The following is a 16,060-nucleotide window of genomic DNA, read 5'->3' as shown; positions in this document are numbered from 1 at the left end:
CGTGTGTGCAAGGTCAGCATGCCCAGAGTCACAGCACAGAATCACCACAGAATGGTTTGGGTTGGAAGGGACCTTAAAGCTCCTCCAGCTCCAACCCCTGCCACGGGCAGGGACACCTTCCACTGGAGCAGCTTGCTCCAAGCCCCTGTGTCCCACCTGGCCCTGCAGCCGTTACTCAGTTCCCATCCAAGAAGGGATTCCCCCATTGAGGCTTCGTTCCTGGCCGAGCACATAGAGGCTGCCCACACACTGTGAACGTCTCTTGTCCCACCAGGGAGACCAACGTGAATCCAGCTTCCTGCAGTGATCAGGATGACAACCAGCTCCCCATCAGATGTTAACAGCTCCTTGTGCATCGCACTAACATCTCCCACACACTGGAAATGCCTCGTATGAGACATGCCCAGCTCTCATCTGCCTCGTCCACAGACACACGATGCTACAGCCACCTCCTGAACCACTTATGGGCCTCCTCTTGTTGTTTGAAGAAGTAAAACGTCCGTGCACAACTACTGAGAACATCTTGTTTCAAGTGCAAGATCTTGTGTTTTATCCTACTGAATTTCATCCTATTTATTATGCCAACTCATCCCCTTCTGAAAGTAAAATGTTCTCACCTCATAAGATGCCACATTAGCAGCATATTCCAGTTTTCTTTTTGCCACAGCTATTAGTGAAAGCATTTCAGAGGCTAAATCATTAATCAGGTAGTGACAGATGACAGATTTTCAGTGCTACCCCACATTTCCTCCAACTTTACTGACCATTTCCCACATGACACTGTCCTGAAATCCAAATGAGCTGGAACATTTCCTTAGTCAACACAGTCAGTCAATCTCCTTTAGCACAAAAATGTCCCTGGATAAACACTGTTCTGTCCTACACCTTTTCCCACCTTCCTCTTCCTTCAAAATCTGTTCTGGACACTCTTGAACCAGTTCACACACAGCACCTCAGACTGGGTTGCTCAGAGCACTCCCATGCATGGGCTTCACCCTCACCTTACCTTTGCTAATGTGCCAGCAGTTTTCCCTATTACTTTTCCAGAATGCTGGTGTCATTGTTTTGGTGGGGCTGCTCTCTAAGGGAGGTGGGTCAGGAACCCGAGACCCCACAGCCAGGCCAGCAGGACCAACCAGAGATGGTGGCCAAGTCCAAGCAGGGGTCCAGCTCAAAAGGCAGTGGCACAGCGATGGGGCAGGTCTCCAGACAAGGCAGGAAGCCAAGCACAGGTCACAGTTAAGGCCAGGTCTTATGCTCCCCAGGCAGGTCCAGAGTCATGAGGCAGGTCTGAGACCAAGCTGGGAAATCAGTCCATGGGTTGGAGTCTGCATCAGGACTCTATGGCCAGCCCCAGGCATGACAACAAGTGAACTGGAGACCAGGGCCCCTTCACCCCATTTCAGGCAGGCACTGAAAGCTGCAGCTTAAACAGAGCTCCAGGGACCAGTGGTGTGGGAGGAGATCCCAGGTAAGCTGGTCATGGACATGAAGATGTCTTAGTGCTGTCAGGGCCCTGCTGCTGCTGCTCTCTCCAGCTGGCAGTACCCGTCCTGCTGTTTCCAAGCCAGCCAACATCGTGCTCCTTGTGAGAGGGAATTGTTCTGGTAAGTTTGGACTTTATCTAATTATCTTTGATCTTACTCATTCTTGTGGCTTAATAGCCCTACATCCTCTTTCCTTACTCTTATTTGTAGAGCTGAAGAACTTACTATTACTCCTCTCAGGGTTCTCCAGGTCTAGCTCAGCTGAGTTCCTGGCAAACTGCATCTCACATTCATGATTTCAGATCCCCTGATACAGGGTTTTTTGCAGATGAATCCTAGTCTTTGTTCTTTGAGAGCTTTGCTTATTCCTGGAAGCCTGGGGACAATCACATTTGGATTCTCTACCTGCAGGATTTATCTTTTGCCAGGAATACATTTTTGGGCAAGTTTTTGTAGCTTCAACTTAAAATATTCACTCAAAATCCCCACCTCTCCTTCATAGAATCATAGGGTTGGAAAGGACCTTAAGATCATCCAGTTCCAACCCTCCTGCCATGGGCAGGGACACCTTACACTAAATCATATCACCCAAGGCCTTGTCCAACCTGGTCTTGAACACTGCCAGGGATGGAGCATTCACAACCTCCCTGGGCAACCCATTCCAGTGCCTCACCACCCTCACAGGAAAGAATTTCCTTTTTATATTTTATATCCTACCTAAACTTCCCCTGTTTAAGTTTTAACCCATTACCCCTTGTCCTGTCACTACTGTCCCTAATGGAGAGTCCCTCCCCAGCATCCCTATAGGCCCCCTTCAGATACTGGAAGGCTGCTCACTGAAGATGCTCAGTTCCATTCACTTCACTACACTCTTCTTCTTTACCAAATACAAAAACCAGGATTCCCGACAATGTCCTTTTCCAAAGCAGTATAAAGGTTTATGGCTTTGTCCTACCTCTGGCTCTGCACCACACACCCCTCCCACCCTCAGCTTCACCATTGCCTCTGCCTTTCCCTAAAGCACACACATGCCCCTCTGCGCTGTTCTCACCTTTAGGAGCTGCTGGACTGAACAAATCACTTGGCTCAGCTTCTCCTCTGCACTCCTGAGCTGGCATTTGTATTCCAAATACCTGAGCCTTACCTCACTGGCCACTATCAGTTCCATCAGCAGAAGAGACAGCCTCTTTGGGAGCAGCCTGCCTGCTGCTTTCACCTGACCACCAGCTCCTCTCTTGTGTCCCTTCAGGCAAAGGTATGCCAACATCTGTCTGATTTTCCTCTTCTTGGACTAAAACCAGCAATGCAGACAGCAGCCTGTCCCCATCACCCCCCTCATTCTTGGTTTAAAGCCACTTCTGAGGGACCATATGCAGGGTAGGTCCTTTACCAAGTGCTCCTTCTCCAAACACTTTGTATCTAAACAGCTGGTGACTTATCAGCACTGGGAACCACCACGGGCATGGGCTGGGGCATCACCTCTGCAGGCAAAGGGCTTTAGCTCCAGCGCAAGCCGCATGTGCCTCCTTCCATCACTGATCAGGCACATCAGGCAGCTCACGCGCGGTGACCTGATGCTCTCTAGGCCCTGAACTACGTGGTCCCTGGGAACACGCTGAGGCAGAGAGGCAGGAGAATGGGAGGTAGACGTACACTTGGGCTGGATGTGCTGGAAAATGGTCACTGACAGGCCACCTTTTCCTGCTTCATTTTAATCAGAGCCCTACATGCTTTCACACTGAAAGACCATGTTCCTGCATCACCTGTGGGTAGATCTGGAGTCTCTCAGGTACTTGTACAAGTGCTGCCCACCTCCAGTAGCTGTCACATCCCCTGGTGACACTCCACTGCACCTCTGTGAGTGAATGAAGCTCCCAGTGGCTGCTCAACAAGCAGAGCACAGTTCCTCCACTGCAAAGCTCTACCAGTGCCTCTGCTCAGGGAGACAAAGTCACTCCTGTGCAGAACCACTGCTGCAGCTGGGATCCGAGGAGACCCCACTGCCCAGCAGCCGGTCTACACACCATGAACTCATAAGGGACCCAGAGACCAGCCGGCAGCCACACGCAGGTTCTTACACCCACAGACCTCCAAGTACTGAAAGCTGAGGGACACCTGATGAGCTTGGTCCTGTGTCAACCACAGGGAAGGCACAAAAAGATGAGTTCCCTGGATCCACTAGAAATGTCACTGCTTTCAGTCAAATATAGGGCATGGTGTTAGAGGAGGTGCAGACAGGAATAAAAGGGTATAGTGAAGTGATGGGATTGAACTTAGATCTCCTCTTGGAATGTCAGGATGATACAAGAAGGATCATCTCTATGGGAAAATGGCCAAAAGCAGAGATCTCAGTAGGGCCAGAAGAAATAAACTGAGAACATACAGAAAGTTTTAGTTATTTACCAAAGAAACTCTGTTTAGGCCCCAAAGGATTTCAGTTCCACAGGCAGGAGGTATCTAAGGAGACCCTCACTGGGAAGTGAGAAATGTTGGTTTCTGCCTTGGGGCTTGTAACAGAGGTGAGCAACAGAACATCTCCCTCCACAGCCAAGAACCACTGCAGCACCTATGAGCTGGGACCTGGGAGGGAAGTGCTGACCCAGAGGCACCCCTGGAGAAGAACTTGGCTCATATAGGTAGATCAATATGCAGCTCATGGCCTTTTCCCTCAAAGCATGAAAATACATGCAGGTTAAAGGAAGATCCTAATACCAGCTCCAAAATGTCAACCCTGGCAGTCGCACTCTGAATTTCAATGAAGATCACAACGAATTTCCTGAGCTGTTCCCACCCTCGCCAGTCACCTTCAGTCTGTCTCAACAAGAGTCTAGTCATGTCTCTGCCATGCAGCCCTGCCACCCTCCTCCATCGACAAACAGAGCTGGAGATGTCCACAGCTCTGATGTGGTTTCCTTCCCCAGCAAAACACAGTCAGGCCAGAACTCTTCCACCAGTGCAGAGCCGGCCCGGCTGCTGGGCTGTGCCTAAGCTGATGGAACAGGCACCGTCTTTGATCTTGATGAGAAGTGGCAGAGCAACACCACGTCTATACAGTGAAACTTCCTTCCGTGCCCAAGCGTCGTGGCGGCATTCAAACCACCTCCCACAAACCATCTGTACCTCAGTGCTGTGCCCAAGCTTTGTCTGGAAAAGTTGGCAAAGCCAAAGCCAGGCTGGAGGACACGCCAAGAGCCAGCCAGGATGGACAACTGGAGGAAAGCGCTCATGCCTCTGCTCCAGCTTCAGGTTTCACATCTCACTGCACAGTTTCAGTTCAACCCAAACATGGAGCAGCCTCCAAGAAAGCACCTAGCAAGCACGAACTCACAGAAACAGGAAGGGCTTCTGAACCATATGGATTAGTCTATTCTCTTTTTCATTTAGCATCACAAAAGGACAGAGCAAGCAGCCCTGTGCACTGAAATGGCTCCAGAGCACTGCTCCAAAGCAGCACAAGAGGGGGGAAGGTGGAATCTCAGTGGAATTCCCAACTCATCAGCCCTAATCATCCCTGAAAAAGGAAGAATATCCTGATCAAGTCTTTACTGTCATCAAATGTTTCCCATCAGCATGAACACTTCTGCTCCACCTCTGATGGGCCCAGCTGCACAAGTGAATGCAGGAGGGAGGGCAAAAGCAGCGGTGCCCAGCACAGCAAGATGGGCACATACAGGGCTAATCTGAAGGAAGAATGAGAATGAGCACTGGGAACATGAGCTGGAACTGCAGATGGAGAGCCAGGAACTGAACAAATCGGGGGGAGGGAGGTGGGGGAGAAGAAAAGCTTTGCTGGGTGCAGGTTTGAGGTGCTGCTGGTGGAGCCCTGCTCCCATGACACCCTCCATGGCCACAAGATCAGGTCCCAGAGGCACCCGATACTTTATCCACAGGGACTGATGTGCAAGTGTCCTAGAGCACACCCGACCTGCCACATACTCATCACAGCACACACGTGGTTAGTCGCTCACTTTGGATTCCAGTCATCCTGGTAAAGGATGTGCCCAAGGCTGCACATTTACAGCTCTCCAGAAGGACTGGCATTAGAGCAAAGAAAAGAGTCTGTAAGTGGGTTCAGGCTTCCAGAAACAAATTAAAACCAGTTGTGTGCAACCCAGAGACCTGTATTTTACTGAGGGCTTTTTCCACAACTTTGTTTCAACTTCACAATCTAGGTTCAACTGTCACTTACCAGAATCCAGCTGTGTGAATTTTAAAGCTCATTTACTATGCAAAGTGAACTGCAGTGAATGTGACAAATCAAGGCCACTTATCTCCCAAGTAATACATTGGAAAAACAGTAATCCAGATGTTCTCCTCAGCTGCTTTACACCAGGACATGTTTAGGCTTGCTGGAAGCATTTCCCACTCCATGCTCAGGCTGGGGGAGGAACGCTGCCCAGCAACTCCTGGTGCTAAGGGGCAAGCTGTGGGATATGCCCCACAACAGCAGGAGACCCATTCAGTCGTGGTGACGTCCAAGAGCACCACTTTGTTGGCACATGCAACGTGCAGCTCCTCCTGACACCCCTGTCCTCAGGGAACAGCAAATTCCTGTTGGGTGGTGGAGTGTCAGGAGGGCTGGGGCTGAGTTACGGCCACTTTTAATGCTTCTGTTGGACCAGAACAAACACGTGCAAACCACTGCTTCCTTTGGAAGTCCCCCAAAACATAATGTGGGGTTGGGGGTTTAGGTCAAGAGAAAGTCTCTTGCTCCACCACTCATCATCACCTCCGTAAGACCAGCCATTGCAGTGATCTCCACTAAAGGGATCCTGAGTGCTCTTCTCACAACAGCACCACACACTTACCGTGGATCAGCATGTCCGCTGCTGGATGCTAATGCACCCAGTAACAGAAACTAACACCTGGAGATACAATTCTTCAGCTGCACCCATCGCAAAGAAAGGGCAAACTCGGAGACTGCTGGCAATTTATAATCAACAGCTCCCAGTGCTGAGGGACACTGCTGCTGGAGCAGCTTACCTTGCCGGGAATCATACTGTCGCATCTGCACCTCCTCAACACATTCTGCCGGGAACCAGCCAGTCCTGCCCTTCACGGTTCCTTCCCAAAAGCCACCTTCACCAATGCTCAGCACTGTGGGGAGAAAGAAACAGGCATGTGAAAATGAGCAGGCTCCCGGGGAAGGGGAACGCTGGAATGACCATTGTACAGTGTTAACACAGTGGAAACACGAAGAGCACAGCATGGAACCTCTGCCTGGGGTCAGGCGTGCTCTGGAGGAAGAAAGCACCTCGATAAGCACCTTTAAAAGCTTCCTTCACCCATGTCCAGAAGAGAGACAGTGTAGTCAATGGCCTTCATGCAGCCACGTGCTGTGAAAATGAAACAATGAGTTGGCAGCATCCTTCTTTGTACGAAGAGTTGTTAAGGGGGACCCAGCCACAGCATAGGCTTTGGTAACACCAGTTCCTGGAAACCTGCCACTGACTGTTAGGTGCTGAGACCCTCAGAGCAGCAGAGAAGTCAGCCCCATGACCAAAGCGAGGCCAAGAGAGAAAGAAACTGGCCAAGGCAATAACACAAGTCACTGAGAATGGGGAATCCTGGCTGGCCTGTGTTGAAAAATCCAAGAGCTGTTTCACTCCAAATGACACAGCAAACAGGAAAGCACTTCCCTGCCACAGCAAAACTCTCCCAACCCATTAAGCCTTGGTTTTAGATGCTCAAAGCTTAGAAAAACACAGAGGAAATCTTGAAATGTGCTCTGAAGATTAAATGAATTCAGAGTCAAGGAGACTTTAACGGGGAATCGCATCAGGAGCATCCTCATTAAACCAGGGACCATCAGCTTGAGTTCCTCACCAACTGCTGCTGGAGAGGACAGCATCAGGGAGCCAGGAGAAACTGCTGAGGAGCTACAGAGAAACCAGCACTTCTTATTGCACCCACAGAAAGAACCAGAGCCCCCAGCACAGGCCCAGGTTACAAAGCACCCTGAGGTTTGTTGGGAAAACCAGCCTGATGTAAGCTGCCATCTCCAGCTCCCTGCAACTGGATTCATAAAATTATAGAATCATAGAATAGCTAGGGTTGGAAAGGACCTTAACATCATCCAGTTCCAACCCCCCTGCCATGGGCAGGGACACCTCACACTAAACCATCTCACCCAAGGCTTCGTCCAACATGGCCTTGAACACTGCCAGGGATGGAGCATTCACAGCCTCAGCTTTCTCAGCCTGTCTTCATACAGGAGGTGCTCCAGTCCCCAGTCATCCTCGTGGCCTCCTCTGGACTTGTTCCAACAGTTCCATGTCCTTTTTATGTTGAGGACACCAGAACTGCACACAACGCTCCAGGTGAGGTCTCACGAGAGCAGAGCAGAGGGGCAGGATCATCTCCTTTGACCAGTTGGTTTTCTGGGCTGCGAGCGCACACTGAAGCTGGCTCATGTTCATTTTCTCATCCACCAGCACCCCCAAGTCCTTCTCCGCAGGGCTGCTGTGAATCTCTTCTCTGCCCAACCTGTAGCTGTGCCTGGGATTGCTCCAATTCCCCACTCTAAGGCCAGCAGCCCTGCAAGAAAGATCTGGATTGGTCTGGGATATGTAAAATGAATCAGATGTGACCATTCCATTTCCTACAGCAACAGAGAAAAAGACTGTCACTGCCAGAGCATAGCAACAATGCAACAGTGCAAGAGGAAGAGGGATGTGAGAATTGTTACTGATCTTTCTGGAAGTTTCCCATTTATAGCTCACACCCAGGGTGCCCAGATATTACCCCCATTTTATCCACGGAATGGCTGATGTGCACTTCCCACTTGAATTCAAGCATTTGCAAGGCCAATGAACTGCAGCATCCTGATCCAAGGAAGTGGGAGAGGAGCAGTTACATGTTCTCAGGTTAATGTGGCTCACAACACTTCCCTAACCCTTTGTAACTCAGTGGTTTATGGAACAGACTCTGAATTCCTGTGTTAGATGAAGTCTATAAAGATCAAGAGAAAGTGCTGCACATCACCCCAAAGTGATAAGCTCTTGACACATCCTTCAGAAAACACTACATTGTGGCATCCAGAACAGCAATTCATTTGACATCCTGACAGAAACCAGCAGAGTCAGCATCCCGGGTTCCTGCTCTCAGTGATCTCACATGCATTCCCTCAGCATCAGCTGGATCACAAGCTCTTAAAACCAAGCCCAGCACATCAAGAGATCCCCCTGACTAGCACAGAGACGTGGGTGTTCTTGGGACTTGCTTTGAAACTTCGGGAGCCATTGTAAAGCCCCACAGAACAGAGGGGACACACGCACTGGGTTCTTCAGCTCCTCAGCAAATCCCTGGGCAACAGGCAACAAGAAAAGGCTGACGCTGGCTCTAGTTTAAACTTGAATCATCTTATCTTGTGCTTTCCCTAGGGCTGTTTCTCCAACTTTGTAACCATAACTTAAGCTCGCCTGCATCAGAAACGCTCTGGAGTGAATGTAGCAGTGACAGCACGAGCTGCTCCTCCCACAGGCGGCAGGTTCACACACAAGCCTTGGGACCTGGCCCAGCACAAGGGCAGTGACCTTGGAGGCTGCTGGATGCTTCCCCCGACCATCCTGCAGGGCCTATAGAAGATGAGGAACCTCCTGCGGCCGATTACCAAAAAGGCTCTTTGGCAATGGGCTGACAGTTACGAGGCAACCAGCAAGCACAGGGAAACCTTATGGTCTGCTTGTCCTAAAGCTGCACTGCAGCCTGGCAGGAGCAGAGCTGCTCAGTGCTCTTCAGCTCTAGATACAAGAAACCACCAAGCAGAGACCACTGGTACGATGCTGTCCCCAGAGACCACATTTTGGTCCTCAGGAGGAACAGCTCTCAAGATAAACTCTTTGATAATCATGAGATTTGTACCTCAAGGCTATACACGTACTCTCTGGCTGTTTGTGGTGTCAGAGCAGCTACTGCGCATCTTCACCACAGAACAAGGATTCGGCACAATTCCCAGTATCCCCACCACCTCACTTTGTACCCATCACCTCAGAACTGGCTGGGCCCTCTGCAGAGCACAGAGATGCCTGGTTTGAAGGGTGAGCCCCACTCCCCAAGACGTCCTCTCAGACCACCTCCCCATGTGGCCATGTCCACCTACAGCTGAACCACGGTGAGGCATCTGCCCTGAATGCCACGAGGGGCTGTGGAGGCTGATTCCGCTCTCTGGATGTCCCTGCTGCCTGTCCCCTGCATCCTTCCCCTGCTCCTCCCGGGGTCCCTCCTTTCCGCACTGGGCTCCATGTGTGTTGGCTGCACTGCTCTGTGCCCCAGCTGGTAATCTCTACACAACCCCCCGCACAATCAGCTCTCCTCACCAGTGCAGCGCTGCCTTCCAGCATGAAATCTCTCAGGGAAACGGTTTCCTTCCTCTTTTCCCGTTCTGACCCAACACACCAGCAGCACCGACTGCGCAGGGATCCATGTGCTCTCGGTACGTCCCTTGAGGCCGGGGTCTCCGGGGCCCGTCCACCACCCGCCCTGGCAGGGCACTCTGATCTGCCCTTCCTGGGCAGTGCCAGCAGTGGGAACACAACATAAGGCTTAAGTCCCCGTTGGCAGATTTAGGGGACTTTCAGCTCAGGGACAGAGCAGCACACCTTGCCCCAGACATGGAGCATGGCCCCACTGCCAGGCTGGAATTCCTCGTACTGGGTGGAATGACGGTGGTATTCGATATCCCGACTGGCAGAAGGCACAGGCACATCCATACTACCATGTACAGCACCTTCCCAATCCAGCTCCCTCCCAGCCCTCCACAGACAGCACTCCTGGATTTATCCCTGTGCCCATCACCACAGTGCCCATGTGTCATTCCCAGCTACATCCAAACATTAAAGTTACCAACAGATTAAGCACTGCAAGATGCCAGACACAGCGAATTCCCAGAGAACAGGAACTTCACGATTGCCTGTATGGAGGCATTAGTCCTATCGGAAGCAAGGGAAAAGCAAACAAACAAGGCAGCCTGATTTACAAGCCAAACAGGAGACTCATTTCAGTCTCTTCTCTAGATCTTTTTTGAGATGCAAATGCTCCTGCTCTCCAAAGGTTATGATGCAGTCACAGCTTGGAACAGACCCAAATCCCGTACCTTATTTCCCATTGCTCTCATCCAAGCTTTAGAAGCTCTGCTAACACTTCCCAGTCGAAAATTTCTCTTTTCTAGTACTTTGTGTTTCCAGCTTCCAAAGCAGCCCTTCGTGGAGCAGAGCTCATCCAGCTCTCCAGAGCCTTCTGTTCTTGCCTGCTACGCTTGGCTCTTCGGTCACACAGGGCTCCTTCTCCAGATTTGCTGCTTTGGAGGGTTGGAAGGACCGAGGTTGCAGCCTGTCTGCCATCAACCTGAATACATATTTTAAGGTAACAGCAAACTGAGGCTGTTCTAATGAAAGGGAACATCTGAAGTTGTCCATATTTCACTGTCTTGTCTCTAAGGATGTTACCTGGCACAATACAAAACCTTTGCTCAAAATCAGCAACAACCATGGCTCTCCCCTCATCCAACAAGCAGCCACCTCACTGGAGAAGGCTATCAGCTTAGTTAAGCAGGATTTCCCCTTCACAAATCCCGGCTGGCTACTCCCTACCACCATCCTGCCCTTCGTGTCTTTGGAAAATGTTTCCAGGGTTAGTTGCTCCACCACCTTCCCAGGGATCAAGGTGACATTGACCAGCCTGGAGTTCGCCACACCTCAGCCTTGCTCTTCTGGAAATCAGGAGAGACATTTGCTTTCTTCCAGTCATCAGGAACCTCTCCTGACCACCACAACCTCTCAGAGATGATGGAGAGTGGCCTGGCAAAGCCATCAGGCAGCTCCTTCAGCATTCAGTGGTGCATCTCATCAGGCCACGGACTCACGTATGTCCACTCTGAATGTTCCCTAAACTGATCCTCCTCCACTGAGCTATGTCTACCTTGCCATGGCCTATAGAATCACACAACGGTTTGGGTTGGAAAGGACCTCAAGATCATCCAGTTCCAACCCCCTGCAACGGGCAGGGACGCCTCACACTAAACCATATCACCCAAGGCTCTGTCCAACCTGGCCTTGAACACTGCCAGCGATGGGGCATTCACCACTTCTTTGGCCAACCTGTTCCAGTGCCTCAGCACCCTCACAGGGAAGAGCTTCTTCCTTATATCTAACCTGAACCTCCCCTGTTTCAGTTTCTATCCCAGGGACCTGGGATTGCTGAAGCCTGCTCTTGCCAGTGAAGGCTGAGGTGAAGGTGGGTACCTCAGCCTAGTCAGCTCATTCAAACCCTTCTTGCTGTACAAACACACACTTCATCAGAAATGAGGTACAGAGAGCCTGAGCTTTGGGCTGCCAGGGAGAGGAGCAGATGGGTGCCAAGGAGCTCTGAGGCTACAGCAGTTCATGTTTGCCAAGCTGACAGGACCACGCTCAGAGCACCAGCTTGCATTCAGCAGGACTTAAGCAGGGCCTGGCTCGGCGCATGGATGCTGCCTTTCAGCAGTCTCTCCTGACAAGTCACTCCAAAAGTGTCCAAGGCGAGGCTGGACGGGGCTTGGAGCAAGCTGCTCTAGCGGAAGGTGTCCCTGCCCGTGGCAGGGGTTGGAGCTGGACGAGCTTTAACATCCCTTCAACACAAAGCATTCTACGATCCTGTGATGGTTCTGTGATTTTCTTCTGCAAAGTCACACTCTTCTTCAGCTCCAGGCTCAGAATGCCCCATGAACCCAGCTCCCCGGGACAGCCCTGCTCTTCCATGGGGGCCTTACACAGGAAATCCACAGCGGTCAAGAAAAAGCTAGCACTGACACGAGGAGAGAAATAAATGGTCTGCTGAGGCCTACAAATCACTGGGGCCAGCTGGAGACTCATACAACCACCAGCTCTGAAGGTCACTGGTAATTTGAAGAGCTGTAAACACGGTAATGAGGCAAATCCTGACTCAGGTTGGGATGCGCAGCCAAAGCGCTTAAATATGCCTTGAAGCTATTAACAAACAAGACACGCTGGGGATAAATTCCTCTACTGAGGAAGTCACAGGCAGGGCACTCTGCATCCCAGTCAGGTCCCGCTGCCACCTCCCCGTGCCCTGCTGTGCCGCACTGTGCTCCATGGCCCCAAAGCAGCCAAGTGACCACGTTCTCGGTTGGGTTTGCCTGCAAGAACCCCTCAGCCTCCTGCTGCAGGGCCCTGGGGGAAAAGCCCACAGAAGCTGCTGAAATCCTATGGGCATTCTCCCAGCCACTCCGGAGGATTCCCTCACTGGCTCTCTCCCCACTCTCACACCAAATGTAGACATTCCTACCCTTCCCCTGTGAGGCACAAATCCACCTTCCCCAGCTGTGTTACCATGGACCTGCCCCTTCTTTCCCTCACTTCAATCACAGCTCTCACTCATCATAAACATGTCTTCCAGACCATTTTATGCTGCTACCTACACGCTTCACTGTACCTGCAAACTTCTCCTTTGGAGAATCCAATGTAGCATCCTTCAGGTCTTGTGGAAAATTCCCTACTGAGGTGATGCTCATGGACCCCAGCCAGCTGCAGATGACAAAGCAGCTGTCCTCACCAAAGACTGTTTTCCTTTGTGCTCCTTCTATTCATTTCAGCCCCATTTAACCCTTAAAGCCTACACACAGAACCACCTTAGCAGTGTCAGCTCTTCAAGACCACTTCTCTACACCCCATACTTGCTTTGCAGCTCTTTGACTCTACAACCTGCAGTTCCAGGATCTAGTCCTGCCCCTTTGTTGCACACCACAAAGGAGGCATTCAGCCTGTCAGAACTCCAGATGCCACCAAGATGTGCCTTTCACGTGGGCTAACAGCATCCCGGGCGGCTGGGACCGCACAACTCTTTAGCTGGTTGCTACCCCCTCTGTTCCTCTCAAAGCTCCTGGTCTCCGCTTCACAGGTTCCAAGGCCAAAAGAAATGAAAACATGAAAAAGGAAAAAAGGAAAGAAATAACTGCTGGCGGTTGTGGGTTTCCCCTTCTAGAGTCCCTGCACAAGGATGGATGCTCCTTTCCACAGTAATCCCAGAGCTGCCTTTTTACACAGGCCCCCAGGTACAGGTTTTCCCGACTTTGATTTGTTCCTGCTTCCTCCCTATCAGAACTGTCACTCCCAGCACCCAAACTGCTCATTTACTCATGGGCTCGGCTCAGGCCAAACCTTGTCTCATTCACTGCTCAAGCAGGATCTTCTTTCTGTCTCGCAGACAACTTCCCTCTCCTGCTCTGTTAGCGCAGGGATCCCTGAGGATGCAGCAGCCACTGGCCCAGCTCCCGTGGTGTCTGCGCATGAGGCATGGTACCATCTTGCTCTGAGGAACACAAGATCTCTCTTCATCGTCAGAGGTTGCCCCACCATATTTGTCCTCCCAGCTTCTCTGTGGTGAGTCATGATGGTACCGTGCTTGGAATGCAGCACAGCCTGCAGAGTGCTCCCATTCCAGGTCTTCCTTGAGAAGCTGCATGACCCATCCACCTGCATCTGCACCACCCATCCACCTGCATCTGCACAACCCATCCACCTGCATCTGCACCACCCATCCACCTGCATCTGCACAAACCATCTACCTACATCTGCACAACCCATCCACCTACATCTGCACAACCTATCCACCTACATCTGCACAACCCATCCACCTGCATCTGCACAACCCATCCACCTGCATCTGCACAAGCCATCCACCTGCATCTGCACAAGCCATCCACCTGCATCTGCACCAGCCATCCACCTGCATCTGCACAAACCATCTACCTGCATCTGCACAAACCATCTACCTGCATCTGCACAAACCATCTACCTGCATCTGCACCACGATCCACCTGCATCTGCACAAGCCATCCACCTGCATCTGCACAACCCATCCACCTGCATCTGCACAACCCATCTACCTACATCTGCACAAACCATCTACCTACATCTGCACAACCCATCCACCTACATCTGCACAACCCATCCACCTACATCTGCACCACGATCCACCTGCATTTGCACAAGCCATCCACCTACATCTGCACAAGCCATCCACCTGCATCTGCACAACCCATCCACCTGCATCTGCACAACCCATCCACCTACATCTGCACAACCCATCTACCTGCATCTGCACAACCCATCCACCTGCATCTGCACAAACCATCTACCTACATCTGCACAACCCATCCACCTGCATCTGCACAAACCATCTACCTACATCTGCACAAACCATCTACCTACATCTGCACAACCCATCCACCTACATCTGCACCACCCATCCACCTGCATCTGCACAAACCATCTAGCTGCATCTGCACAACCCATCTACCTGCATCTGCACAACCCATCCACCTACATCTGCACAACCCATCTGCACAACCCATCCACCTGCATCTGCACCAGCCATCCACCTGCATCTGCACAAACCATCTACCTGCATCTGCACAAACCATCTACCTGCATCTGCACCACGATCCACCTGCATCTGCACAAGCCATCCACCTGCATCTGCACAAGCCATCCACCTGCATCTGCACCAGCCATCCACCTGCATCTGCACAACCCATCCACCTGCATCTGCACAAACCATCTACCTGCATCTGCACAACCCATCTACCTACATCTGCACAACCCATCTACCTACATCTGCACAACCCATCCACCTGCATCTGCACAAACCATCTACCTGCATCTGCACAAACCATCTACCTGCATCTGCACCACGATCCACCTGCATCTGCACAAGCCATCCACCTGCATCTGCACAAGCCATCCACCTGCATCTGCACCAGCCATCCACCTGCATCTGCACAACCCATCCACCTGCATCTGCACAAACCATCTACCTGCATCTGCACAACCCATCTACCTACATCTGCACAACCCATCTACCTACATCTGCACAACCCATCCACCTGCATCTGCACCAGCCATCCACCTGCATCTGCACCAGCCATCTACCTGCATCTGCACAAACCATCTACCTGCATCTGCACAGACTCAGCTTGGACCTGATCTGCCCACAGACCACTTTGGCCTTTGCAGTCAGTGGTACCTTGTAACATTTTGGTTGTTATCCCTGCCTAAAGCCAGTACTACAAGGAGATATGAGAGCTGGAAGACTTGGATCCACCTGGGCTGCAGGGAACATGCCCTGGAAAGTTTCCTCCGAAGGGCTACCTGTGGGGTCACCCATGAGCCGTGTGTGAAGGTCTGGCACACAGTGTAAAGGAGAACAGAGCCCACCCTGGGACCCTCACTGCACTTACAGCAGTGGTGCCACAGAGGTTTTCTCCAACACAGCCATCCATTGACCACCTCTGTTCCCAGATGAAGACACCAGAAAGGGTGCACAGCACAGCTGCGGCCCAAATCCTACACACTGGCCAGCTCTTGCGTCGGGAGGTCCCATTTGCACTCTTGTCACCCCAGAGCTAATGACACAGAGTCAGAAGTTCATAACTTACTGCATCCATCTCCATTATCTGCTCCAGGACACTGAAATCAAATGGACAAGCTATTCCACAGCCAAGCACATGTGAGCCCTGTCCTCCCCTGTCTCAGACCAGCGCTGAGAAACACCTGATGAGAAGCTGAAAGGACCCT

General features: G+C 51.4%; 1 protein-coding gene across 9 annotated transcripts in view; it reads right to left on the bottom strand.

Annotated features, from left to right (window-relative positions):
* The window catches only part of SHANK3 (SH3 and multiple ankyrin repeat domains 3), a 329,535-nt gene that overhangs the window by 129,082 nt on the left and 184,393 nt on the right, over window positions 1-16,060 (bottom strand). For all 9 annotated transcript variants that reach the window (XM_062625226.1, XM_062625229.1, XM_062625228.1 and 6 more), the window contains one exon: window positions 6,471-6,584. In XM_062625226.1, the coding sequence (XP_062481210.1) occupies window positions 6,471-6,584 (114 nt within the window). The remainder of the gene's footprint in view (window positions 1-6,470; window positions 6,585-16,060) is intronic.

This window comes from Pezoporus occidentalis, unplaced genomic scaffold (genome assembly GCF_034315485.1).
Source record: "Pezoporus occidentalis ecotype Australia unplaced genomic scaffold, CSIRO_AGI_Poc_V1 ctg279, whole genome shotgun sequence".
Lineage (NCBI taxonomy): Eukaryota > Metazoa > Chordata > Aves > Psittaciformes > Psittacidae > Pezoporus > Pezoporus occidentalis.
Note: the sequence above shows the minus strand (reverse complement) of the source record. Positions and strands in the feature narration are given on the sequence as shown.